This window comes from Dermacentor albipictus, chromosome 3, assembly GCF_038994185.2.
Source record: "Dermacentor albipictus isolate Rhodes 1998 colony chromosome 3, USDA_Dalb.pri_finalv2, whole genome shotgun sequence".
NCBI lineage: Eukaryota > Metazoa > Arthropoda > Arachnida > Ixodida > Ixodidae > Dermacentor > Dermacentor albipictus.
In genome coordinates, this window is record NC_091823.1 from 83,590,966 (window position 1) to 83,618,125 (window position 27,160).

At 45.7% G+C, this 27,160-nt stretch overlaps 2 protein-coding genes across 7 annotated transcripts in view; one reads left to right on the forward strand and one right to left on the reverse strand.

Moving 5' to 3' along the window:
- The window catches only part of LOC135898901 (diuretic hormone class 2-like), a 362,476-nt gene that overhangs the window by 266,151 nt on the left and 69,165 nt on the right, over positions 1-27,160 (reverse strand). The window lies entirely within an intron of this gene.
- The window catches only part of LOC135898900 (uncharacterized), a 233,951-nt gene that overhangs the window by 141,110 nt on the left and 65,681 nt on the right, over positions 1-27,160 (forward strand). For all 5 annotated transcript variants that reach the window (XM_070535702.1, XM_070535701.1, XM_070535703.1 and 2 more), the window contains one exon: positions 15,576-15,715. In XM_070535702.1, the coding sequence (XP_070391803.1) occupies positions 15,618-15,715 (98 nt within the window). In that variant the 5' untranslated portion in view covers positions 15,576-15,617. The remainder of the gene's footprint in view (positions 1-15,575; positions 15,716-27,160) is intronic.

Consider the following 27,160-nt stretch of genomic DNA (forward strand, 5'->3'; position numbering starts at 1 on the left):
CTGGAGCGGAGGAGGAAGAGGAGAGGTAGAGATAGAGCGAGCAACGCGAGGAGGGAAGAAGAGGGACGCGAACTGAGTTATCCCGGTAACAGAGTTTTCCACCCCGCGAGCTCCCAGCAAGCGGTGACGATGGTCCTAAAGACGAGACAGCGTCGACGGGCGCGAAGGCGTTCGAGTGAGTCCCACGTGACGCTGTTCGTGAGTGGAGGGTCTGTCATCTGACATTCACGTTCCGCACAGAGTTCATCTCACTTTAAGGGGGATACTACACGGCTTTATCTGCTTTTGGGGTGATGGGCGTCAGGTGAAAGAGAGAGTTTTATTTAACGGGAACTGGAGACGTCTGTCTGGCTGAAGGGTTGGCATGTTGCTCAGATGTGGAAGGAAGGGTGGAATGGCATACACAACAGGGACGCAGCACAAAAGCTAACACTTGTTGTTGTTACCTCGCGTATAAATATGCCACTTCCCCCAAAAATATATAAAAAATATCAGCTGAAGGTTAGCGCGCCGTCCCTGTCGTTCTTTCTCGTCCGCGTCGCTTTAGCGCTATGGCTCGAGTGACTGTGTCAAACCAACTGGCCCAATAGATACTGTACTCCCAATTTCGCCGACGTGTTTCTGCGGCGTTTATCTTGCGACGGTGACAACGACAAATACGGCTTCCGTAGTGCACCAGTGATAAGCAGCACTTTCCCCCGAGCCTAAAGAATGTCGCGCTTCGCGAGGCGCAGATCACCACAAATTCTTGACGCATTGTTAAAAAAACCGAAACAAAAAAGGACGATGTGTGAGAAGAGTACAGAAGACAAGATGAATTTCCTGAAGATCGTTACACGTTACAAGAATTGGTGAGTCTGATAATTGTAGTTACATATAACGAACCTGATTGGTGATTGGTGGCTTGCGCCGCATTTAGACTAATCTGGTGCAGCCGTGTCCGAAAATCACTTGGACAAGCGACGAGGCATGCGAAAAAAAAAGACAAATGCTCACATAACGTGTAGCACCTCGTCGAACACAGACTATAAAATATTAGAGATCGGTCTAATATATGTGCGAAGTGGTTTGGTGGGAAGCAGAAAGAAAGTGCTTCCTACCACTCCACATCGTCTTCCAGTTAACCCTATTACGGCTTCAACGCTGCCTGTCGGCCATACGATTCTCAAAATGCTGTGGTGACAGAGGCTTACTAGTTTATTTGCATCGTCCACACGAGACGTGAACATTTTACACTGTTGTGGAGCGAGAAAAACCAAGACTTCGTTAATAACAAAGGCCACATCTTGTTGAAAAATGGGTCGTTATGGAGTGTAAGAAGTGCGAACATCGACGTATAAGCAGCATCAGCATCGAAAATTTAGCAAACTTATTTCGTAGTGATGAACTGTGTCTTTATGTACCTCGATAAATATTTTTATAAAGTGTTAATTATTTTTAAAACAGATCACTGTGTCTTAAATATTATGTGGCATAAAGATATCTCACGTCATTCCAGTGAAAGCGTTGTGACCGAACTAAAGCTTTGGAAAATGTCCCCTGCGTCTTTCAATAAGAACACTTCCTGCATTAGTATGCAGCATTACAGCATTTTATCACTGCTGTCAAGACATTAAAAAAAAGAATAATCAATAACTGGTGTATTTTACAACTAGGTCACCTTCCTTCAGTATCGATCAAAAATATGAAGGCGATGGGTTTGTTTTTTATCTATAAACGAAGTAAAACTCTCGTGCAATAGAAGCGAAGAAACAGGTTCTCAAGTTTCTTCTAACAATCGCCAAAATACTTTCCCCGAAGTCAAGGCTTCGTCTTTCTACTGATCGCAACGTCCCCCCTGCTAGGGGCAGCAGGTGTTTAGTTTGACTGTCTGTCTTTCTTTGGTCTGGTGGTCACACTGAGGCTTTAAGGAACTTCACTTTTTTTATTCAAGTTATTTTGTGCGCTGAAGGTAGTTTACTTGAAAATAAACGCATCTAGAGAGAGAGAGAGAATGCCCCTCAACTGTCAATGGGGTGAAAACTCTTGCCCAAACTTCGGCAACAAAGGACAAATTTAGTGTAATCGGCTATGTGCCGTACAAGGGCAATCTACAACGTATTCGCAAAATGGGCTTCTTCAAAAGTGCACGCTGGTGCGAGGCTTTCACTTATACCGTAATTACCAGATAATAAAACAAACAAGCTGGTCTGGCTTGGTTTCTTTTTTTCTTTTTTATTTTGTGCTGGCCTAGGTACAAGGAATCGAAACGGCATGCATTCCAAAAGAAGTTCGAAAGGTCAAGGACGTTAGGAACTGCATCGTCTCAGTCGCAATGTTGCATAAAACGCTCATAGCCGTCGCCGACGCCCCGAAGTTCTGAACTGGTTAAAGCGTAGCCGATCGCTTCACAATAAAGAGCCAGTCCACCATTTATTTTCGGTTTTGAATATGCGCAATCCTCTTTGGTGTGCCTGGGGTCTTGTCCTTCTCCTCCTACAGACACGACTATGCTACAGCTTAATTCTTTGTTGCTGTTTTTTTTCTTTTTTGTTTTGGTTTCATTGTTTTTTTTTTGCGCTGGTGGCGTTCCGCGGTATGAGAGTTGTATGAGCACAAGGACCAGAAAACGTAAACCGGATACGTCTCCAAAAAATGGTGAGTTTTATGCTGCCTGCCCGATTCAGCACGCACCTACAGTAAGGCATACCTCGCTTGGTTGGAGTCCATATATGTCAATGACACACATATATACTTATATATACATATATATATATATATACATATATATATATATATATATATATATATATATATATATATATATATATATATATATATATATATATATATATATATATATATATATATATATATATATATATTACACCTGTGCGTGTTCGGAGAATAACAACACGAAAAGCAGTGCAAACTTCTCTTGAAACTCACCTGCGTGTGTCCCGAAAACCGATTATTCCCGTATACATCTTTATGTTTTTTTTTCTCGTTGCCGCGTTACGCGACAACACTTGTTTTCCACGACCGCACCAGACAGACGAGAAGCTGGCTTTGAAGACGACGCCCCTTCTTCTAGACGGCGCGCCCTTTTACTGATTGCGTTACGCGGCTGCAATCTCGGGAAGCAACGGGGGGCAAGGCAGACTCGCGACTTCTCGAAGACGACAGAGGGCGCCTTGCCAGATTGCTCCTCTGTGAAGACACTGAGCCCTACCTCGCGCTTCCCCCCCCCCTTTTTTTTTCACCCGTGTTTCAGACTTCGCCCCCGACGTCTAGTAAACGCAACTTTAAACGACAAGAAGGGCTGCCCGACCAACATAGTGCCGATAGACTACTACGTATACCATAATCACTGGAGATGGTGAAAGCGCAGGGAAAAAATTTTCTTTGTCTAATCTACAGATGCGTATATTATTTCTTTATGGGCGCGTTACGAGCGAATCCTATTGCTGAAATAAGGCATTTTTTTTTTAAATTTCAGCCATTAATTGTCTGCCACCGCACATCCTATCGCGCTAATTCCGCAATCCATACTTTGATTGCTCGCTCAAAGTACGAAGAGAAAACTGCAGAGCCCATCAGCCCTCTCGCAATACGGCAGTTTTCTTTTGACTCTTGCATATGCAGCCCTTACATCTTTGACCTAATACCTTTAATCAAGCAATTTTACCTACAGTCAGAAGAAAATTAAATAAGCTACAAAAAGTTACAAAAAGTCTGTCAGCGGTCATAATGTCCATATCATCGAATACATGTTCCCAATACATTTGAGAAGTTTGGATCAATACACGGACATGGTATTTTGTATTGGAATAATGTCTATTGTTACTAATATTGATACGCCATATACGAAAGCTTGGCTTTCCGCTTGCTAGTTTTTCTTGCTGCAAAGCGAATCCTGCGCACTTATTGAAACTTCTATCCCTACTTAATTCATGCCTTCATGGTAGCCTTATTCACTTTATGGCAATTCTCCGAAATTGATGCTTGGAAATAATATTATCGCGACCAAAAGTGAGAAAGCGTTTATGTTCGCCACGCCCAGCTACAAAGCTCTACATGTCAACTCGCAAACACTTTCGTAAGATTATGTTAGCGCGATCATCCCATGTAACCGAAATTACAAAACGCACTGGTTACTAACGTACCAAAGCGAGGGAAATATCGTGGGACAAGCATAAATATCAGAAGACGTCGATGTGCGGATTTTAACATTTCAAACTGCACTCAAATGAATGAATAAATAAATAAATAAATAAATATGATGAAAGAATCAAGATTCACGCACCAAATTCTCTGCATGACAACCTAAGAAAGCTCTACCGTATACGCCTCTTGGTCTCGCAACAAAGTATAACCAAAAGAAGTTGAACAACGACTGTTGTGTAAACTGAAGAAGTGATTATGACTTTAAGCTCGTTATGCTTTGTTTAAGCTTTGTTATGTATGCTGCTACGCGCATAACATTCTCACCACTTAGGCCTCGTCAGCTATGGCAAAATTTAAGTCCGCAACTATGGACTGTCAACATCAGTACATCAGTTCGCGAAGTGTTGAAGGAAACAAACATCTCTAATTTTCAGCAACGTGAAGTGATTGCTGATATTTGGTATACATACGCATGTCATAAGTGCACCGAAAGGTACCAGTCATCACTCCGCATGCACGTACATCAGTTCATGGGGACATATCGGCCACGTGCGCTATCATGAATTGCACAATGGCTGTCCACTGCACGTGTTTTGTTTTATTCGTGGGGGGAACCTAGTGAAATATGGGAGCATAATGTTCCGATTGATTAGCTGTATTTTCCGTGGCCAAGGTCATTTGTTCTTGTCCTTCGTGGTTTTTTTATTGATTTACTTTTCTAGGAATCGCGAATAAGTGCACGGTTCAACCCAAAGTGCACGAAAGGAGACCAAACCATTTTTGTTGCTTTCACCTAATTTAATAATACCTTAGATTTTTAAAAAGACGTCATGACGTTCACGTGCTTACACTTTTTACTGTTCACCGTTTACGAGATTTATAAACGATCACCGAAGTCTTGCGAACACGTTTCGAGCCTCGTTGAAAATGATCAGTGCAAAAGCAAATCATTTTGCCTGTAAAGCGTGTTTTGCCTGTAAGGCAGATCCGTAGTGCCACAAAGCTAGCAGATCACAACCAGGCAGCTTTGGTCCGTAAAGCAAAAATGTATGATGGCGGTCTATGTCCATGTCTGAAAATGATCATTCAAACCACTGTACGGTTTCGAATCTTGATGACACAATGGCCTCTTTTTTGTTCCCTGCGATACCCACAGCTCTGGCGATGTTTCAGATAGCGTAACGTTTACAGAACCCGCAATAGTCGGTCGTGAAGGTTGGAGTTCACAGCCACCACTTAATCTGCAGGTATCGTTTTTCAGCATTTCTTAAAATAAACACGAAGAACGGCTGAAGCTTGTGGCATCAATTTACAGGAGTGGGGCTACACGGCTTCTTAGAGGTCCGCTATTGCGCAGACGCAAAAGCTCCACGAAGGCCAAGATGACGTGACCTTTTTGGTATATCCATTGGAACATTGCTGAATTGGATGCTTGTTTTCTTGGTTAGCGCAGAAGAAAAATAACGAGCGCTCTCGCCTCGTCAAGACGGCAACATGAGAAGGGAAACAATGCCCACCCACCACATCTTCTGAAAGCAAGGGCATTGAGCAATTCCAGAAATATTTCATTGTAATTTCCAAACCTACTGCAAGGCGCACTGTGCTCCCTCACATTGAAAACAATAGGCAACGCTTAGAAAACGCATGACATATGCTGTGGGCTAGGGCATAGCGCTTCTGATTAGTAGACCACGCAAGCTTATCATAGGTCCTGCGCAAACTCTGCATTCCGCATGATATGTATATATCTAAAACTTTGTCAAGTTCTTAGTATGCTGTGACTTCCTTTACCCTAAGACACTGCGAAATGTTTGAGAACTTCTTTTTCTTCTAAAGCTAAACCATGCCCCGCGCGTACTTAAGTGCAGCACCACAGATGCCGCAGAGTGTTCATAGGAAGGCCCGGAAGAGGAGTCTCGCTGCAGTACACACTGCTTATATAAGGTGTGTCGATGATGGCAATACGTTGTGTCTCTATATTTCTTCAATACTAAGCGTACTGCCGTCGACAATCATCGTCAGATGGGGTTCTGCCAATATATATATATATATACATATATATACATATATATATATATATATATATATATATATATATATATATATATATATATATATATATATATATATATATATATATAACCTTTGGGATAGTGTATTCGGAATAGAGCTCTTATGTCTCTGTATGACCTGCCGCGCAAGCCAGACATGAGCAACAAGCTCGTAGTTTAACGCTGCCCTGATGGACCAGGCGCGGAAAAAGAGACGCATTCTCGCAAGACCCAACTATTGTCAACAGTGTCTGATAAAATTATAAAAGGCAAACCTGAGCACAATAATTGAACGCGCAGTGCATCGAAGAAACACTTACATATAGCGGCTTACTAACATGTGTTTCCACGTGTTGCTAACTAAAGCCACAAGCACGTGGCGAATACTTCAGCAGTACTTCAAGGAAACGCGCAAATTTTCGGCCATCATCTTTCAGACACAATTAGCTCTCACAAGTAAGGAGACACCCTACTAACTTTTCGTAGACGGCCCAGCTTCGTGGTTACGGGTGTAATTATTTCCTCGGTGAAAAAAAATGTGCCGTTCTTTTTAAAGTCGGTGCAGGGAATTGTGAGTGAGCACCGACCGCAAATAGTTTCAGTCACGTTGGTGCTCAATCACGCGGATACATTTACGGCGGTGACATCATAAGTGGCGCCGGAATATTATATTTTTCTGCTCATTCAATGTTTTCTTATTGAACATCGTTCTTTTTTCCCCGCGTTTCGTGACCTAATACGAGACCGTAAGAAGTTGTAATATCCGCGGAGCAAGTACTCAAACGAGAAATAACCTTCATGTCATTTCAATACGGTTACTCAAGTTACTAAGATAATTGGGTGCGTTACTGTAAACCAGTTTCAAGTTAACATTAAGGCCTTGCGGAAATTTCAGTGCGGCAATCACAAAAAAAGACGTAACCTGAGTGTTGAATGTCTTTTTAATCCTAATACCACCTGCCTAAACTTTCCAAAGGAGGATCTGCGTTAGCCAGTACGTTTTTAAAATACCGCGCCTATTTCGTCAGTAATTAAAAAAGCATAAATAATATGACCAGTGCTTTGCATCTGCTTCCCATTCCCGGCCCCTCTACTATGATATTGTCACATTCAGGTGACGGTTCGGAACACAGTAAAGCAAAACTGTTAATTACGAAATTAACTTTATTGGGCGATCCTGTGCCCACAAAAGGAAGTCACACTCGAAGCACAACGGCAGCGGCCAACACAGTCTGCGATTGTCGAAATCTGATCACGGGTCAAGCGCGTCGGCTTTTACGCACTACTCGTCAAAGGTTCCAGCGTAATATAATCGCTGGTGGACGAGTGTTTTACCACAAAATACTACACAACTCGTGTCGCACATACCATCGGATTACACGAGGTTCGGTGACAACAGGCACAACAGACAGAATCAACGATAACCTTTCGATCAAGTTCCAAGTCATGCAGGCGCGTCTTGCTCTAAGCGATAACATTAAGTCGATAGCGAGTGAAGTGCAGTCCCCGAGAAGAGGATAAGTACACGTGTCAATATTTAAAAGAAGGCCGATATTTTCTCGCGATACCTTATTCGATAAAAATTTTCACGCTCCTGGGGCTTCATCAGTGGTCAGAGAGAATCTACGTCCGCGTTTTCAATGGGATCACCATCCGTGAACGATGGATGCGAAGAAATTCTTGAGCTTTACGCACCACAACCATGATCTGGTTGTGAGACACACCCTAATGGGGGTCTCCAGATTATTTTGATCACCTGGAGTTTTGTATCGTGCACCCAACGCATGGCATAAGCACATTTTTCGCATTTCGTTCCCATGAGGCCGCTGCGGTCGGGATTCGATCCCGCGGCCTCATGCTTAGCAGTGCAAACGCCAAAACCACTAATCATCCACGGCGGATCAATGGTGAACGAGTGTGGCATATAACTGAGCGGAAATCACTGCTACAAAATCATGGCCCCGGTGCCCTAATACAAAGCCTTATCTTAATCTACCAATAGGCTTGACTGTGCTACAAACTTAATCTTCGCAGGAGCAAAGAATAATTTCAGACTCACACGCGCTTTGATAGAGAACTTTTTGACCCACCAACCCGTTCACCTCACCGTCTTTTTACCTTTTTAAGCACGCCATCTTAGCGAGAAATGCGTATTAAACCTTTTCTTTTAGCAATTCAATCGCGATAATGGGTAGCGCTTACGCACTTTTCACAAACCGTACGGAAGGAGAAAAAACAAGATGTATCGTGGAAGCTGCACCACGTGGCAAGTTGCGCAACGTGTGGTCACGTTATGAACAACGCCAACGTGGTGTGGCTTCGTGCGGGAGCATGCGTCGCCGATTTTGAAACGAGCCGTAGAGGTGCACTGTGCCGCGACTGAAGGTGGGAGCTGCCGCCTTTTATAATTGGCTCCCGACGGTGGTCACGCGCTGCTGTGGGCGACGTTAATGTTCTGGGAGGCCGGAAAGCTGCGAATCGGTGTCCCTTGCCTGCGGAGAAGCGTTTGCGAGATTGCTTACAAAACAAGTCCTTGTCCGAGGCCTCGCTCGTCAAGCGAGACACGCGGCGAGTGTCAACTACACGTGTGGCATACGAGCGATTGATGTGTTAACTGTCTGTTGGGGGACGAAGGTCCTCAAGCATGGACTACCGACAAGCGTAGCTAGCCGTGCCATATTGAATAATAAACCCCCACTGCGAAAGAAAGCGAGAAAAACGAGAAAGCAGCAGATTTCAGCGATTCTTTGTGCCCTCGACTAGTTCATTCTGACAGCAGCATTCTCACAAAGTGAAGACCACCATCTCCCTCACTTGCTCTGCTCACTCACTCACTCACTCACTCACTCACTCACTCACTCACTCACTCACTCACTCACTCACTCACTCACTCACTCACTCACTCACTCACTCACTCACTCACTCACTCACTCACTCACTTACCTACCTATTTATTTATTTATTTATTTATTTATTTCGGTTGCCTGCTTCTTACTCAAATAATTGTGTTCGCCAATTACGGGAAACTGCACTAGAACTCAGCGGGTAGAGATTGGTTTGTTAGCTTAGAAGGGTGTGGTGGTAAAAAAAAATAAACATTTAGAGCAAGGAATGAAAAAATACATACCTAAAATATATATCTAACATAATATTTGAAATTTAATTATCGCTGTATGATAGTTGAGAAAGAATAGCATTGATTAGGTAAGCTCTCACTTTTTCTTCTTTATGATGTATGCAACCTCCCTTCTGTATGGTGTAGAAATACTTGCTGTGAAACTCGAACTGTGTACATGGACCGGATTTAGCACTCTCAGACTTACGCCGTCTGAGCCGGGTATATTTAGTTAATTAAAAGGCATAGTATTATTTAGCTTTTTTATTCCCATTTGTTTGAAAAAAAGGCTCATGCTAATTTCTTCTCTTTTTTTTTTCTTCGTTCGCGGTGTCGTGACATTTTACTCTTCAAATATAGTTGATTCGATAATATTGTTTCACTATGTTTATTTTTGTTTGTTTTGCGTAAAATAGTCGCATTTCTTTGTTTACATCACTCAGTGTCCAAGCACCTACTTGCCCGACGCGACCGCAGCGCTGCACTTGAGATTGCCTTCAAATTAAGCCGCCTGCCAACCATTTTCTCTTAAGTTCGCTTTTTGTGTAAATCAATATTTGGGTTGCAGATGAGGAGGCATCGTTTACTGCTTCTTGCTTTTAAGGCTGGGTGACGCGTTTTGAAAGTACCGCCGGAAACCTCCCAGTAGGATGAGGCCAAAACTTCTACTACTACTTACGTGCTGAGAATAATGACGCAGTGCCACCTACGATATTTGAGTGATTTCATTTCCTCTATACATTTTCAGTACCGCTGTACAGGGCCATTGGTGCCTGTGTAGTGTGAGCTACCCCGTAAACTACGCGGCGATTGGCGTTGACATTGTGTGTATGCTTTTGGGGTTGACATCCACCAATAACATTATTCTCGGCGCATACTCTCCTGCGAGGGTGTGCTGTGTTTGTGACTTATCATCGTCATTGTCATGTACGCCCGCCTCCTCTGTGCCACGTGCGTTGTCCTCATGAGCACGACAGCGAAGAATTTCACACGTACGCACCGCCATCTTCTCAAGAAAAATTTATACCAGATGCACATAACGTAATCCTTGTCCACTGCAGTATTCATCATTCTGGCCTCCGAAATACATGCACAGATGCCACTGCTCTCAGAGTCCGCATGCAGCGCAAAGCTTTCCGCTAAACGCATAGCCCCGCTGCTGCGTAGCGACTCAGTGGTAAGAACGTCCGACTCCCAAATGCACATAGCGTCATTGGCGTGGTTTATAATCCCAGTCGCGGAGGCTGTGGAGAAGAATTTTTGTTTCGCGCTATAGCGATGGCGAAGCTCAGGATGATGAGGTGGCCTAATGACGCAAAAAATAAAAGGTGCCATTGTGTCTCGTTTATGACGACAACCGTCGCTAGCTTAACAAAATGGACGGACGCTACGGACGGACAAGGCCAACACAGTTTCGAGCTCCTAATTGCTGTAGCAGTAAAATAAAAGAAACACGTGACTTGTCATGATCGTACAAGTGTAGCACTGCATAAGCGCTTGAAAAGTTCATGCTGAAGAAAATCAATAAGAACAGAACGTATGCAATCCGAAATCTCGCGTAATAACAAGATTTACTAAATTTATAAGGTAGCATCATGTCACAAGAAAGAAACGACGAAGGAAGACTACAACCTAAGTTCGCACTCGAGCAGCAATAAGATAAAACGGGAAATGATAATGTAGCTATCCTAATCTAATTATTCCTCTTTTCCCACTTTGGTACGACCGGCGCTGCGCTCTCATTATCACCAGCATTGGCTAGGGATGAGCGGTTCATGATAAGGAAAGAACGAAATCGATATAAAGGAATCTTTACGTCATACCGGCCAGTATCTCGAATATATCTGCGGCACGAGAACGAGCACATCGTACATAGAAGTGATATGACATCGATCGATGATCTTCAGGCGCCGTCATAAGCAACATAGAACTTGTGGACCAACAGTTTCACAAAGAAGTAAACGACAAAGAGAAATATTTCAGCCACGTACTAAAATACATAACGGAAAAAGGTCTGCTGCCTCGATTCCGGCAGCATTGATGCCTTCGGGTAGCATGTGCGGGTTTATTAACCAGTTGCCTTCACCCATAAAGATCACGTGCACGTGACGCCTGCGACAAAAAAAAAAAGGCGTTCCCCATCTGCCGTCAAGGCCTTGAGGTGTGGCTCTGGCTGGCACTCACTGGTTTAGTTTTACGGGATAAGCATAAATACCCCAGACAGTGGATGGGAAAACGGCGCCGCAGTAGCTCAATTGATGAGAGCATCGCACGCATAATGCGAAGATGATAGTTCGTGCCCCACCTGCTGCCAGTTGTTTGTTCATCCACTTTCATTTCCATTAATTTATCATTTGTTTAGTTCAAATAATAAGTACATGTAATTTCCAATGCTGTCCTAGGTGTCTTTGTTGGCTTCTTGTGATAAGACTAATAAAAATCAGGCCCTCAGTTTCCTTTTTTCTCGTTCATCATGTGCAAAAGCACGCTTTAAAGGAACACTAAAGGCAAATATTAAGTCAAGATAAAGTGATAGATTACTGCTCTAGAATCTCTGAGGCGTTATTATTAGCGCGAACAAAGTCTTAATAATAGAGAAATTGAGGTAAATCCAGGACATGGTTAGAGACTGCCCCGGGACAGTCAAGCACTTGCCCGATGACGAAAGCACTCCGTGGTTAAATCCTGTCACTAGTACTCAACCATTCGTTGCGAAAAACATCCTTGTATTCTATTATAAGACGAAACAAAATGCTGCTTGTCCAGTTCTATTTCATTTTTACAAAAAAAGAACTCATTGAAAGACAACGACGCGGGCGGTCGAAAGGTTTCGTTTTCGCTCGACTACACGCCGCCCACGCTTTCCCGTTTCGGTAGTATCATTATCGCGTAGTGCTGCAGTGATTTTGCTGGCTCGCGAAACTCGCGCAAACTGCAAGTAGCAGAGAATTCAACTTCCATGTGATGTCGCGGGATTCCCGAACAGTCTACGCCACTTGACCAAAAAAGCAGCTGCAGCGGCGAATCCACCGCTCTGTCTTGGCTCGGTAACGCCGTCTGTCGGGCGGGGTTTCCCTCACTGACGGTAGCAAAGGGTAGTGATAGCGTATGCAACGTCACCACTCCGCCGGTTTGGCGGCGGGAGAGAGAGAGAAAACAAGGGTAGGAAAGGCAGGGAGGTCAACCAGAACAGCATCCGGTTTGCTACCCTACACTGGGGGTGGGGGAAAGGGGAATAGAAAGAGGAAGAAAGGGAGAGAGTAAGTACTAAGTACGTGTGGGAGGGACACCATACACAATGACACTATAAACGGTCTGTTAAGCCCGTGCACTTCAAGTACCGCACTAGTGCACGAATCACTTTTCGAGCTAGTGACGGGTGTGGCCACGGTCCGAGTATCTGTGACTCGGTGAACGGTCTCGAGTCAAGTCTGCGTAAAGGCGGGAGATTTGAATTTTGAAAACGGCATTCGGACGGACGAACGGACGGACGGACGGAAAAAAAAAAGTTTATTGGGGAAAGGACCTGCGAGGTTGCCAGCCCGGGCTCAGGCCACCCGGGCATTATGTGTGGTGAGGCATAGCCTTTCCACCGCTGCCCAGGCCCGCTGGATAGCAGATAATTGGTCGTGTAGCTCCGGGCTAGTCAGAGCGCTTAGCCATCGCTCCTCGAGAAGGTCCTTTAGATGCAATTTTCTCGTAAACTAAGTATTTTCTTGGCGTGAAACAAGCGTTGCGAGGTTTCTGGAACGGTATTTAAACGGTCCACGTCGACTTAGTATGCATTTGGGGTCACTTTAAAGAGCATAGTAGAGTTCGTATTTTATAATAGTTCTTTTTACTCGCTCTATTAATTTCTTCTCATTCGTCCCGCTGAATGGCCAATTCCAGCGATTCGAGGCTCGGTTTCAAGTAAGACAATTAGCTGCACAGCAAAAAGGAATAGAAGAAAATGGTAAGAATCTTCATAAAAATGGGACCTCAGAAGAGAAAGACGAGCCAGTGCATCACCGGCCGATAAACAAAAACCCAAATATATTCTTTCCTCCCTGGGTCATTGGCACGAGTGCCGCTGTCAACGAGATCGGCCAAGCGGCGCCACGGGAGATAAGAACGGAACCTAAGAAAGACAAAATCCCGCTTGTAATATATTCCCATCTTGGTGGTGCGCCCTCGCCTTTATCGTTACTACACGGCCGCCGCGACTGAAGTCCCAAAACCATCAAGCGTGCCATCAAACGCCAGGATGTAAACACGTGCACCAAGCGTCGTTAAGCAACAACTCGCCGTAACGTCGCCTGCCTCAGGACTACGACGAGGGCGGTAAAAGGCCCGTGACCCTTCTCAGCACAGAAAAGACTTGACGGCGCGTTGAGGCCATGCAACGAGGTCACCTGCCGGAGATTAGGGACGTTACTACATCGGAACCACCCGTAGGTAATTGCGCGCGTTAACTTCTCAATCACACTGTGAAAGGCGTGCGCCTATAGTGAACACGGCACCGGATATAATGAATCGCGCAATGCGTTAAACAGCGATCGCAGATTGTTTGCTTCGCCGTTAATCAGTATTCTATGATGTACTTGGTTAAAACAACGATGACGCTGGTTTCCTGCACATACGTGAAGAAAAAAAAAACGAGGGATCGAGAAATACGTTAAATTTAAGAGAAAAAAACACAACCTCTGAATTGCTGATATGTTCGTCGTGGCTGTTCGTAAGTACGCCAACTTACTGGAGAATACCGTGATGCAAGGTAAACCTTTCGATGTAAAAAAGCAGAGTATTTCATAAGCATGCGAAATAAACGTGTAGAAAAAGTAGTGCTGTTTAAGCGCGTCACACTGCACGCACGAAAGGAGATTTAGCCCGCACCACTTTCACACATTCTCGAATACATTTGGCGCTGGTGTATTATTGGTGTATTATTACTGTGTATTACTGTGTGTTACTGGTGTATTACTGTGTATTACTGGTGTATTATTACCACATTATTAACTTTAGAAACTCTCATTCGTGTACTTTCCATCTTACAGGTAAGTACTGTTCTCGTGCACAAATTACAGGTGCTAAAAAAGAACAGTTCTTTATTTCTCCCTATGGTATCTATACACTCTACGTATCTTCAACTATCTCTACAACACAGCTCATACTAAAGCAAATATCACAATGTACGGGCTTCCTAGCCGACTTCCACTTCCTCATACCTCTAAAATGAAACCGCTTTTAAATTAAACTAGAAAGAAAGCAGTCTCAAAGCTGTAAATGTTGACCTAGTACTTCTGAGCTTCTCGCGCAGCAGTACACGCCTAGCAGAACACAGCAAACGCTAAATAAAACACTGGCAGCGAATCATCACAGAGGACAAACTCTTACCTTGTTCTTTTTTTATCACTATACTATGCAGCGCCGGTATATACCCTTTAAGATATAGGCCCTGACAACTCTTAGTCTTGGGTTCCGGCTCACGCGTTCGTTACGCTCGACCTCCAACGTGTACCTCCGACGCGACGCGACGTCCCGTTCACCCCTTTTCGCAACCGCCGTCGTAGTCTCGTCTACGGTCAAAGCGTTTACAACTCTCAGCGCACGTTTTGTGCCTACAAATCAACGCTGTCCCCGAAATCACATTCGGCACGGAAGAACGAGAAATAAAGAAAAAAGAAAGGGAGCTATCGACCCACGAAAAAAAAGAAGAAAAAGCGTGAAGCACGCTCACGTAAACGAGCAGAAAGCTAGCGATGAAGCACCGTTAGACGGTACGAGGAAGGAAGGGAGACGTTTAGGGAGGGAAGGCAACAGGCGGGCGAAAAAAGCGCTTGGAAGCTGGCGAGCCGAGACCCGTCGCGCCGCGAGTGACCTCTCCTCCTCGTTGTACTCCTCTTTGCCCTTACGCTCCTGATCCTCCTCTTGTTCGCAGCTGCGAGGAAAGCCCCGAGAACACGAAGGCGGCGCAGTATAAGGCGCGCCCGCGCGAAGGGCAAGAAAGGATGACGCTACGTCACTCGGCCTCCGCTCCGTCAGATTGGTCAAGCGTGAAGCGCGGCGGAGAGGGCGAGGGGGAGGCGCGACGCGCGCCCTAGTGCGAGGAGGCGAGCGAGAAAGGGTGCGCGCGCGTTCGTTATAAAGCCGGGCGCCGATCGCGAGCTTTCGGCACGCGGTTGTACGGTTGTACACACACAACTTGGAGGGAGCCGTTACCTTTCCTGCGAAAGTCGAGACCGCGCCAATCACCTCTGGCCGGCCTTCTCCTCCGTACGCAGGCCGTCTTGTCTTGTCCGACCACCAGCTGTAGCGACGCAAAGATGGTCACCACCACCCAGTGCAAGCTCCTGGCCGCCTTGGCCCTGGTGCTGCTGTGCTGCGCTCTGGCCACCACCAACGCTGACTACACCGTCGAGGAGTGAGTACTGGATGCTTTGCTGACACCGCGGTTAGCATGGGCGGACACTTCGGTAGGGTGAAACTTTTCGGGAAAAGAGGACGGGAGTATGTATGTTCGCGATGCCTCTAAGTAGGACGGCATGTTTCCACTACCCGAGATTCGTAGGTTGATCAACAACGATGATTAGAGAGTTAGATATGGCATCTCCACCAGACAGTCATTGTAGAGACCGCCTGTGTGGCTACTGCGAACGACCTTCCGAAAAGCGGTGCGGAGACGAAATTTTGCTGATAAAAAATTATTCAGCGTTCTCCAGGTATATCATTATTATAAGTCAAAAGGGAAAAACAAACACGCCGTAAGTCAGCAAACAATTCTGCAGCCTTACTTTAGAGCTAGAGTTTTCATGTGGCTGATTCTGAAAAATCGTAATTGTTTTACTTAAGAATTCCAGAAAAAAATTTGCTCGGTGTTTTTCTTAAATTGCTGTTTGTTCGCGTCCTTAAAGTGGTCGCCCTGAAACAGCACAAACTATTTCCAGGACAGGATAACCTGGAAAACAACGAATTCACAGCCAGATTTGTACGCTTACCAGACTGCACCTTGTTCACCTTCTGTAATTTTTGCCAGAAATCGAAGACTTATACAATTCACTCACTTTGCAGCTTCCAAAGACACCGTGTCTGTGAGCGGACACTTCGTTAAGCTGCGTATTGGGGTCTTTGTGAAGTGGTCGTCACACTGAAACCTCGGAAATGCCGTGTGACAGGACCTTTCTTTCGGGGTGTGACTTTGAAACTTTCAACAAAAGCTGTTTGTACTGCTCTGCCTCTTTCCTTTTACTTCTGTTTTGTCCTCTTATATTCAACAGCACTTATATGAAAAGTGCTTCGTCAAAACATGCCGTAGAGTATGTAATCAAATTAAGTTTATAGCTTATTGCTTCAATGTCATTCTGCGATCGACTGGGTATAGGGACGCATCTTAAGACAAGTGTTGGATGAACGAGCAAGGACATTTTCCGCATTTTTGCTGTTATACTCACGCATATTACCGGCAATACTGCATTTTCGCCGAATCTTGGCATTATTTATGCAAATACATCGGCCAATCGCACAGTCATAGAACCGTTTGTAAAACGTCATTTGCTTGATAGTATGAAACATGCTCACGAAACCATCTCATGAGGCACCCGCCACCGTAGCTTTGTGGCTATGGCGCTGTGCTGCTGAGCACGAGGTGACAGGCTCGATCTCGGCCATGGCGGCCGCATTTCGATGGAGGTGAAATGCAAAAACGCTCACGTACTTAGATTTAGCTGAGCGTTTAAGAAATGCAGAAGGTCAAAATTATTCCGGAGTCCCCCCAATACTGCGTGCCTCAATCAGCGCGTAAAACCCCAGAGTTCCTAAATTATTAATTAAGACATGCCGTAGACATGCCGTAGCGATACGCTGAAAAATTAATTTTCACAAGCTGTGTTTCATTGACCGGGCCTCAGTCTTACGTTCTTTCGGGTTTCTAGTAGTCTGTAAGAATGCACACCAACTGCGGTCAGGCACTAAACCTCTGATCTTGTGCGCAGTTCCGTAACGTCACTGCCGCTTAACCATCACAACAAGAAGAAAGCATCGTTACCTAGTGACTTAATACATCTAGGTTCCACTAACAGCAACCACCTGAGTAACTCCAGTTCATGCTAGCATGGAAAATTGGCATGAACTGGTCCACCAAAGGCAAAAAGTTTTCTACCCTGTCTTATGTGGATGGCAGTGTCTAAAGTGCCCAGATCGGGAGAGTCGCAGCGGATAAAATACATCTAAACCAGTTAGTAACAAAATAGTCGTCGCTAAGGCACCCCGGCAAGTGCGCAGCACTGCCAATCATGGTCCCTTGAAGAGAAGCCTCTCCAGTGCCACGCCCTTGGTCGCTGCGTGTGCCTTCGGCCGCCGGAAACGACGTCTGTTACTTGCAGCCTCACGTAAAAAAGAGAATCAAGCACGCGCAACAACATTCGCCTCGCTTTGTCGAATGCTTACTCATCGTCTCAGAGCACTGACACTGAAATTGAAGTTGATTAAAAGGAATTTCAAACATTGGCTGCGATTAAAGGAATTCAAAGAGACAGAAAAAAATGTTATCGACACTAGAGAGCGGGTGGCAAACGCAGGGCGACGAAATCCAACTCAGCCCTATTCACACCTTCCAAGTCTCGTTTAGCGGCAAGAAATCTTGACTATTACATACTTTCTTTCTGCGTTCTGTGTGCTTTAAATAACAAGGAAATAAATTTGGCACGACTTCACGAAGCTTTTTGATTGAATGTTTGGCTTGAAATTGATCGGCCGCCTTCGCTAATATGTGACGATTGGCTGTTATCTGCTTTTTCGAGCAGTCGTAAGAACGTTTTTGTGAACGCAATCCTTGGTTCATATACATATGCCGGCAACTGCTACTACAGTCTACTCCCGTTCATTCGACCCTAAGGGGACCGCAAGATTTGATCGAGTTATCCGAAAGGTCGAATAAACAAACGTCGATAAAATGAACAAATCACAATCTCCTTTATTGATTCAAGAGGTCTGTCGCCATCGACAGGCTACTTCATTACTGTATTACAATGAATATGCGTGTCATCGTCAGTAAGTAGCCCGCAGACCTCAACACTGCGGTCAAGGCTTACAAAATCATCAAAATCCGCCCGGTGCACAGCGCAAGTCGTCATTATCACTACAGGACAGGTTGCTGCCGTCACTGTCGTCGCCCTGTAAATCAGTGGCTCCATCCGCTATATTTATTGTGATGGTAAGCATTTAGTGACCGCTACGATCATGACTGCGGTCCGGTGGGGATCGAATTAACCGAAACGGCATGCTTTCGCGTTGGAACAAACAAGCTTTCGTTCCATAGCATTGTATGAGATTTCGCCGGGACCTTCTAGGGCGTTCGAATTAAGCAAAAGGTCGAATTAAGCGAGGTCAAATTAACAGCATTCGACCATAATATGAGCATGGTCATACGTGCGTTGCGACTGTTACTCGTCTGAATATTTCTTGCGCGACTTCGGTATTTGTTCTTCGCTACACTTGCCGAATTCATACGCATGAAGGCTTCAGACGCGAGAGTAATTCAAGTTTTACAAGATTAATTTGTTCTTTTGCCGCGGCAATAGACTTCCACTGACTTCCAGCAATCTGTAGCGGCAAGCATTTTTTTTAACGAACGCCAAAATCGCGGATATCAATAAATCGTAGTAAATTAACTCATGTCGAGATAAATAGGGATCAGAAAATCATGGACAAATCTCGCACCGTAACTAATGTCGCGATAAAAAGAAAGTCACAGGCTTGGACGGTGCACGCAGCGCAGTCACAGCGTAAGCTGGAGGAGCGGCTCCATAGGAGCTCCATTTTCGGCACCACGCACTACATGGTCTTCGCGGCGAAGTCTCCTCGCGTCGTTTTCACGAGAAGGATCAGAACAGCCCACCCCGCGACTACGGCAAGCTGCGGCTTGCGCTGCGGCTTGTCCTGCCTTCTGCAGAGCGGTCTGCTGAGCTTGATGTTGCCTCGTTGCAGCCGCATGCGTAACTCCACGATTCGCTTCTTCAGCAGCGGTGCGTACCTTGCGAAGAGGCGCCATGCGCTGCTGTTGATGATGATGACCATAATGATGGTTTATTGGCATCACCTTCTAAACTGGGTGGTGACAAATAGCCACCTAACCTGCGTCAGTTAACCAGGTCCGGCTACGGGCATCATGCAACTGCTATATGCAACTGCCACGTGTCGGGACACTTAGTGGAATCTAACAGAACTGCAATGCAAAGTTTGCGTGTATCGGCTCTGCGCGACGCGCATGTCACATCCCGTGTCTAGGCGCACGATGCGATGCTAATGATGATAATTATTTAATGGCATTCCCTTTGAAACGGGACGGTGTAAAACAGTCACCTAGCCTGCTCAATTAATCAGCGAACATATTTTTTATAACATTAATAATTATACATCTCCATAACCTTCTTTTTCTTTGTCAAGACTTCCCTATCTACCTTGTATCGCTACCTATGCAACTGCTGCATGAGGTGCCTCTTGGTGTAATAATATGCAAATACAATGCAAAGGGCACGCGTATAGACTCTACGCGGCGCGACGAGTTGTGGCACCACGCGTTGATAATGATAATGATGATTTACTGGCATCCCCTTTGAAACGTGGCGTTGACATAGTCACCTAGCCAGCTTGACTTGATCAGGTACATAATATATTTTCTAGCCTTTTCAAACCTTCTTAACTGCATTGTACCGCTACCTGTGCATCTGCTGCATGGCGTTCAACGTGGTGTAATAATATGCGACTGCAATACGAAATATGCACGCAACGCGCTACGCCGCGTACATCTGACATCGCGTGCCTCCTCGCGCGTTGAGACGCGTTTATAGGGTATTTTTCCGCGGAATTTTAGCATGCGCCGGCTGCACCTTTCAATATGTTTGTTTCTCATGGGACGGCATAGTTTGTGGAAAACTCTAATGATGCAGCGAAACGCCGAAACGGTTGTACCTATACAAGGCTACATTTCATCCAAATGACACTACACCTAAAGCATCTTTATGATGTACTCGATATACAACCGTACTGGTACCCCATTCTGGTGAGGCACCCATCTCTGCCATCCTTATAAAGTGGAACCAACGTTTCCCCCCACCTTATGAACGCTGCCATTTCTGTGTGTGACTTTCATTGTGCGATCCATTCTCTGACTATGCGCAACTGGTGAATGTCGGGTTGAAAGATACTGTAATAAATACTATGAAAGAAAAAAAAAAGCGCCAGTGTGGCTCAGTGGTAGGGTAGCTGACTCCAACGCATAGGTACCGGGTTGAATCACGGTGGCAACTTTGTTTTGTTTTTTTGCCATCCCTGGCGATAGCTGCTATGGACACCGGTGGCGGCGGCGGGCACCATCGCCAACCGAAACGGCTATTGGAATGAGCCCATAACAGCTTACGCTGTAACAGTAATCAAACTCATGAACAAACCTTTTACCAGGAAGGAGGAAGGAAGGAAAAAGTGGAGAAGGAAAGGTAGGGAGGTTAACCAGTTTGGCTTAACCGGTTTGCTACCCTACACATGGGAGAGGGATGGGGGAGATTAAAGATGGGGAAGGGGGAGAGGGAGAGAGAGCACAGAGCACAGCACACACACATCGTCCGTTGGAGTCCATCAATCTGGCATGGTACGCGACGTCACTCTCACAGCCGCTTGTCCAATCCCGTCTCTTTCAAAAACCGAAGTAGTCCCTTTGTCGCCTTCGCCTTCAACCTTTTACCAGAGTTTGTACAGCGCCTATAACCTGTAGTAACTGCCCAAATATGGTAAAGCTTGCCTGTTTAGCTCATGTAAGAGCTAACCGGTCGGGCTAAGTGAGCGTCGGGTCGGACTAAGCGAACGCGGTTGTACGAAGCAGGTTAATGCAACCCGATGCTTTGGGAGATGTACATACACGCCATTTACACGGGTCGAGTCGGGTCATGTAACAATGTGTGCTCCCTTGTTTCGCCTCGACGCGATCTTAGTTCTGGAAACGTGAGGCCGTGAAACGCTGCTAACCCGGGCTGACTGAGTCCGGTCCGACACGTGACTCAGTGGTCCGACAAGCGCTAATTCTATTCGTTGTGATTCTTTTCACTCGCTTCGGATTCACTTACACGTACTCGCTAGTTGCTATGAAGTAAAGAAATTCTTCTTCTGACTACTATTCGCAATGACAGCGGATAACAAAATATTCTGCAGTGTCTAGCATGAACTGTTTGTTCCCGTCCATCTACATTTTATGTGTCCTTAAATGAGTTTCACTTGTTATTTTTGGTTTCATTAACGTTGTTCAACTCTACAAGGAACATGCGAACTTAACAGAAAGTTAGTCTACGCATATCTTGTCCTATTTTCTGGGCTTTTACGTGGTGCACCCGAATATTAGCAGTGCGTCGCCAACTAGCCGAACCTTACACATTCTTCAGTTCGCTTCAGCCGCAATCGCTCCAGCCGTGTCACTTGCCCCTGATTAGGTTAGCTTTTGATATTTTTTGTCTTTCCTATTCTGATATCTTCTCGTTCAACGCGCGCAACCTGCAACATCACCCTTGAGAAAACCACTAGTAATGATAACAATGACTAACAATAAGAGACCGGCACGCATGCTACAAGATTTCCAAAGTATGCCAGACTGACCCGACAAACTCTTGATCCCCAATCGCATAGTTTTCTTTGTTCCTGCTGCCTGTTCCAAACAAAACATCATTCGTTTTGAGTTTGACACTAGTTTATTTTCAGCAGAGTGCTTCTGTCATATGTCTTTGCACCCTATAGGTAACCACATCCATTCCCCCTAATTCATTGTAGCTACCGGAAACCTAGAATCAAGCCAACTAACACACTTGAAGCTCATTCACTTGTGCGCCAACCACTTCATCCGCTTGCTTAGGTGCTTTTAAGGACGACGGGTTTGTGCGACCACCTGTGACTATTAAGGCAATTTTTGGAAAACCACACGCGTCAGCGAACTTGCCGCAATTTCCTTCTTTCCTTCCCTCCTCTCTCTCCCTGTGATCTTTGCTTTCCCCTTTCCCATTCCCCCGGTGTAGGGTAGCCAACCGGACGTTATTCTGGTTAACCTCCCTGCCTTCTTCTTTTCTCTTTCCTCCTCCTGCTTAGGTGTTCGTGCTTTTGCTATAATTTTTTCGGAAAAATTCAGACCATTCCCTTAAACCTCCTTGTCATCGTTTCTTTGCGGACAGAGCAGCATTCTTGAGACCTTAATGGGAAAGCAGTCTGAAGCTCGAAACTGGGTTTATTGCTCTCGTCCGTCTCTTCTTTTCGTCGAGTCATCCCCGCCAACCCGTATTCGTCAAGTCACACTTTCATAATGAGCTTCTCTCTCGCCACTTGACAAAATATGACAATATTTAGCCCACCACCGGTGATAGAACTCGAGCCCCTGTGGCGATGTGCGCCAGACAGCCGGACGCGTTACATACCACTCCGTTTTCTCTCAGCTCAGCAATCTGCACTGTGCACTCTGCAGGCTTCAGGAGTGGCGGCTTCTGGGCACGCATTTCGGAGGCCATCGCAGGCGATGCTGTGGCGCGCGTATATACGACACTGTTTGCACCACAAAGAAGTTCTTGCAAATATGTCGGTGCGCGCTGCTAGAGCCTGCTGCTGCCACAGTAGGGATCGGATTTAATCGCTGAAGTCTCCTAACTTTTACCTGCTTAAAGAATTCCGCCAGACCGCATCTCGCAATGAAGGTTGATGTTATTGCGATTGGCATTGAAGCAATGTAGCAACAACCCGTATTGCCGCCACCACTCAAACACGCCACGTCTGCAGCCGGGCTCCGCTCGCGCTTTTCTATGGACACGTGGCGCCATCTAGCGACGCGGCCGCAAATTGTGCCCGTGGCACCTGTGTGAATACTATACGACGCAGGTTCAATTCACCCTGCACCGGACAAACGTTAATGTTTTTTTTATTATTATTAATTAACAGAGGAACATACCCAGTGACCCAAGTTGGCTTGAAAGAGGTTCATTGAAGAGCGGTACATACCCAGTAGCTCATACATGGTAACCCCAAGGTGGTCCGATGGTTGGTTTCGAAGCAGTTCTCTCAGCACAGCAGCCCAATACTCAAGCAATTTAGAACATGGGCTACCCAACAATCCATGTCGGTGAGGAAAACGGTTAGTGACATAGACAGGCAGGTGGGCAGGAAGATATACACCGCCAAGTGCGCGAAGTATCCTAAGAATGCTAATTGCATTAATAATGTCGTAGATATCACCACAAGCTCTTCGTGAGGAAAGCTGAAGCCAGTGAGAACAGATTAAACCATTCACTGAAGTCGAAAACTGTGGTTCACGGAAACTAAAACTTGAAAGAGCGCGCTTAGAAAGCGACAATAGTGACAGACTGCTGTTTCGCAAACAAACAAAGCGCTGTTCCAATTGACGCTTATATGGAGGCTGAGGGGAGAGTCACGTATACTGAAGAAACAGCAAGAAATTTTAAAACAGCAAAGCAAAGAACGAAATAAACATGACATCATTACGTTCAAAACACTCATTTCTCCTCCTCCTATATACTCCGTTTGGAGTTTTAGAACACATTTATTGCTCTTTTTTGTCCCTACTGTTAGGATAAACTAACAGAGATGCTAACGATTACATCTCACAACTGCGAAACTCATGGCTGTAAGAGATCTGTTTTACAGCCTGCAAAGGTGGATAGTGACCTGGCGCCCCAAGAAGCGGCCAATGAACCCGAAGAAACAGGAGCAAGACGCCGTTGCGCCTGGTAATATCCGACAATCTGGCAATCCCACGAAGTCTGAGCTCGTCATTCGACTGAATCCACGTAAGGGTATCTAGTTTCGGATAAACTTATAGAAGAAGACGGCGAGATGGCACCATGCTACTTTGCATCCGTAGCAGTGAAGTCATGCGAACTTAACTGAGCTATTCAATATTGGACGAGCTCTGCCTGTTCGCATCGAGATTGCTTTTGCAGGTTTCCTTCGGCTCGAAGTAAACACACAAAAAATTATCAAAATGTGTCAGGTAGCCAGCAACAGCTAAACGTCGGCCCATTCCGAAGCAGGCGGAATTGTGAAATTCGACTCTGCGTACTCCAGTTCATAGGCGCTGGTTCCGTGGGAACACGAGGAGCCCTCTCCGTATGTACTGCTGCATTGCTGCGTAAACCTGGTGAAGGGACTTTAGGCACGTGGAAAGAGAGCGAGAGCAATGCTGACGGCGTTTCGTGATGGTCGCAAACGACCGTTCCTGATTGAACTTCGGATTCGGCGAAAACTTGCGTTCGCTTTTGTCACCTCTCGAGTTGCGAATATTCCTCTAGAAGCGCAGTAGACGTCAAGTGCCGGCGTATGCGGATTCAAAATGAAGTTTCGCGCTTATGTGGGGACATTTCAGGCCAGCGAAGATTGGTCAGAGTTAGGCACTGCGGGATGAGCACAGAGGTTCAAGCATTGCACAAGCATTCTCTTCTTGCACGTCTATAGTAAAGGTACAGGTAGTAACAATCTAGCATCATACGAACCAAAAGTCCCATTTCCTAGCCTTACTTTTTTTTTTCGTGGCTTCTTGCCCTTCGACATTGGCATGTGCAAACCCGAGCTTCGCTTATTGTCATAAACAGCTGCTTGGTGGAACGAATGATAAGATATAGATGACTTCGAAGGCAAAGAATCATTAAAAAATATAGCCCCAGGAGCGCAAAACCCGCGATTGCGTGTGATCCCTATACAGTGCCAGCGTTCACGTCATAGAGCCCAATCATTCTCGATCTAAGCCTCGAAGACAGCATCTAGTTACAATATACTCCTCATAGCATCAATTCCGATGCCATAGTTTGTGACGAAACACTCCGATTATCATAACAAGTTCGCTCTGACAACGTCTACTCGCTAAACATCAGATAATGCTAGAATCGCATCACTCTCAGTTCACTCTGGGCACGTCAGAAATTCTAAATGCTTTATGTCCGTAAGTGTTCTGTGCCACTGGCTAGACAGCTTTGCTAATAATATGTCCGGCGTCAGAATTGTCTCGAGTTCACTCTTACAAACGTTTCTAACGCAGGAAGTTTTTTCAACACTAACCCTGTGTATCGGCTGTTTCTCTGTGTTTTTAAGCTACCGTTCCCCGCCTCAACATGTGCAGAAGCGGTAAGGTGAAAGCGACGCATTGTCATTGTCAAAAGCTTTGTAGTCATTCCACGAGCGACGCGAGCTGTGTCTGTGTCCTGTTAAAAATGCTTCTTTTGCACGCTCGGCACTCTGAAACCCAGGAGAGTGAGGGGAAGTGCTCCTCCTCTCAATCTTTGGATCTCTGGAGGGAGTGAAGTTCCGCAAGTGCCCCAGTATGCGGCCCTATGACATGTCTGCTCAGAGACAAAGAGAGCTCAGAATATTTGACAAAGGCTGGACGATTCCATCAACACCTCTGATTGGCTTTTGTTGTGCCTTTAAAAATATAAACTAGTGACAAACAATAGATATTGGTTAGACAAATTGACTGATGTGTGGCGTTTCGGCATTCTGCTGTCTGTTCTGTCCTTGAAAGCTGGGCTATTGAAGACGTGACAAGAATAACTTTACGAGTGAAAAACGGAGGGCGCTGGCTAGCTATACGCATTTAATTTTATCTTTACTTTAAGTTCCGAAAGAATAAACGTGATTGTGACCATAAGTATAATTAGCATACGACTATTGGCACCCGAACCAAGGGATTATCGTAATTTTTATGCAATAAACGGTCTGTTTTCGATCATTACAATGTCATAAAACTACGCCAATATTTATTCTAACGTGATAGTACATATAGTTGGCACCATATTAACTGGCGAGTAAAAAAAATGGCTGTGGCTTAGGTAAGGTTAAGCCCAGGATGCGAAGCATACTAGCCTTTATTTTAGTTGTTGAACCACTGTTTAGCCTGGTGAACTGCTGTTGCTTGGCTATATTTGGTTCGGCTAGACGAAGAAACAACTCATGCATTACTTCTTCGCCTTCAAGAGTGGAACGCGACAGCGTTCCCGTCGACCCGCCAAGGGGTGTAAGACAATGGGCTACAGGGCAGCGACTACGCGCCCCGCATTGGACGCGGTGAGCGTCGAGCAAAGCAGCGTTCGGCGCGGCAACGAAATGTGCGCCTGAGCAAGAGACGCACGCCTTAGAAACAGCGCGTTTCTAAGGCAACACCGCATTCACTAGAGGCGATTTTGTACCGCTTTGAAGCGTTGTACTCGTGGCTCAGTGGTAGCGTCTCCGTCCCACACTCCGGAGACCCTGGTTCGATTCCCACCCAGCCCGTCTTGCAAGAGTTGAGTCAAAGCCACTTCTCCTCTGTCGTGACGTCACGGTGTCACGTGATTTCATGGTCACCGCCGCGCCTGAGGAGCTGGGTTGAGCCCTCGTAATATGCTTCGCATAAAAAGATATATTTGCTTTCAATTCAAAATTTCAGCCACGCTTGCAGAGCGCTTCATGTCACTCGAGCATCGAACGCGCTGAATATATCGCCCTGCACAGTGTCGGAGACAAGGACGAGAAGGCCACTTTCATTTACATACCGATCGAACCGATTGAAATGTGCTAACGATATTAAGTCCAAGGACTACGCCCATCTGACTGTACAGCTGTCTGCGCAAGCATTTAAGCAGAGTGGAGCCACCATCAGCATTTCATGTACCGTAGTTTGCATGTCCCTCACTTGGGAATATAACGAATGAATATAACGGCCGTCATTTTCTGCCTGCTTGATCGCGATGCCGATGCCGAGTGCATGGCGTGGAGACGACAAGGGTGCTAGGAACGTGGGCGCCCCCATTGTAAGCAGCGTAGAAAGAAAACGTGGAACGTAATGTAGGCCTTCGACTTA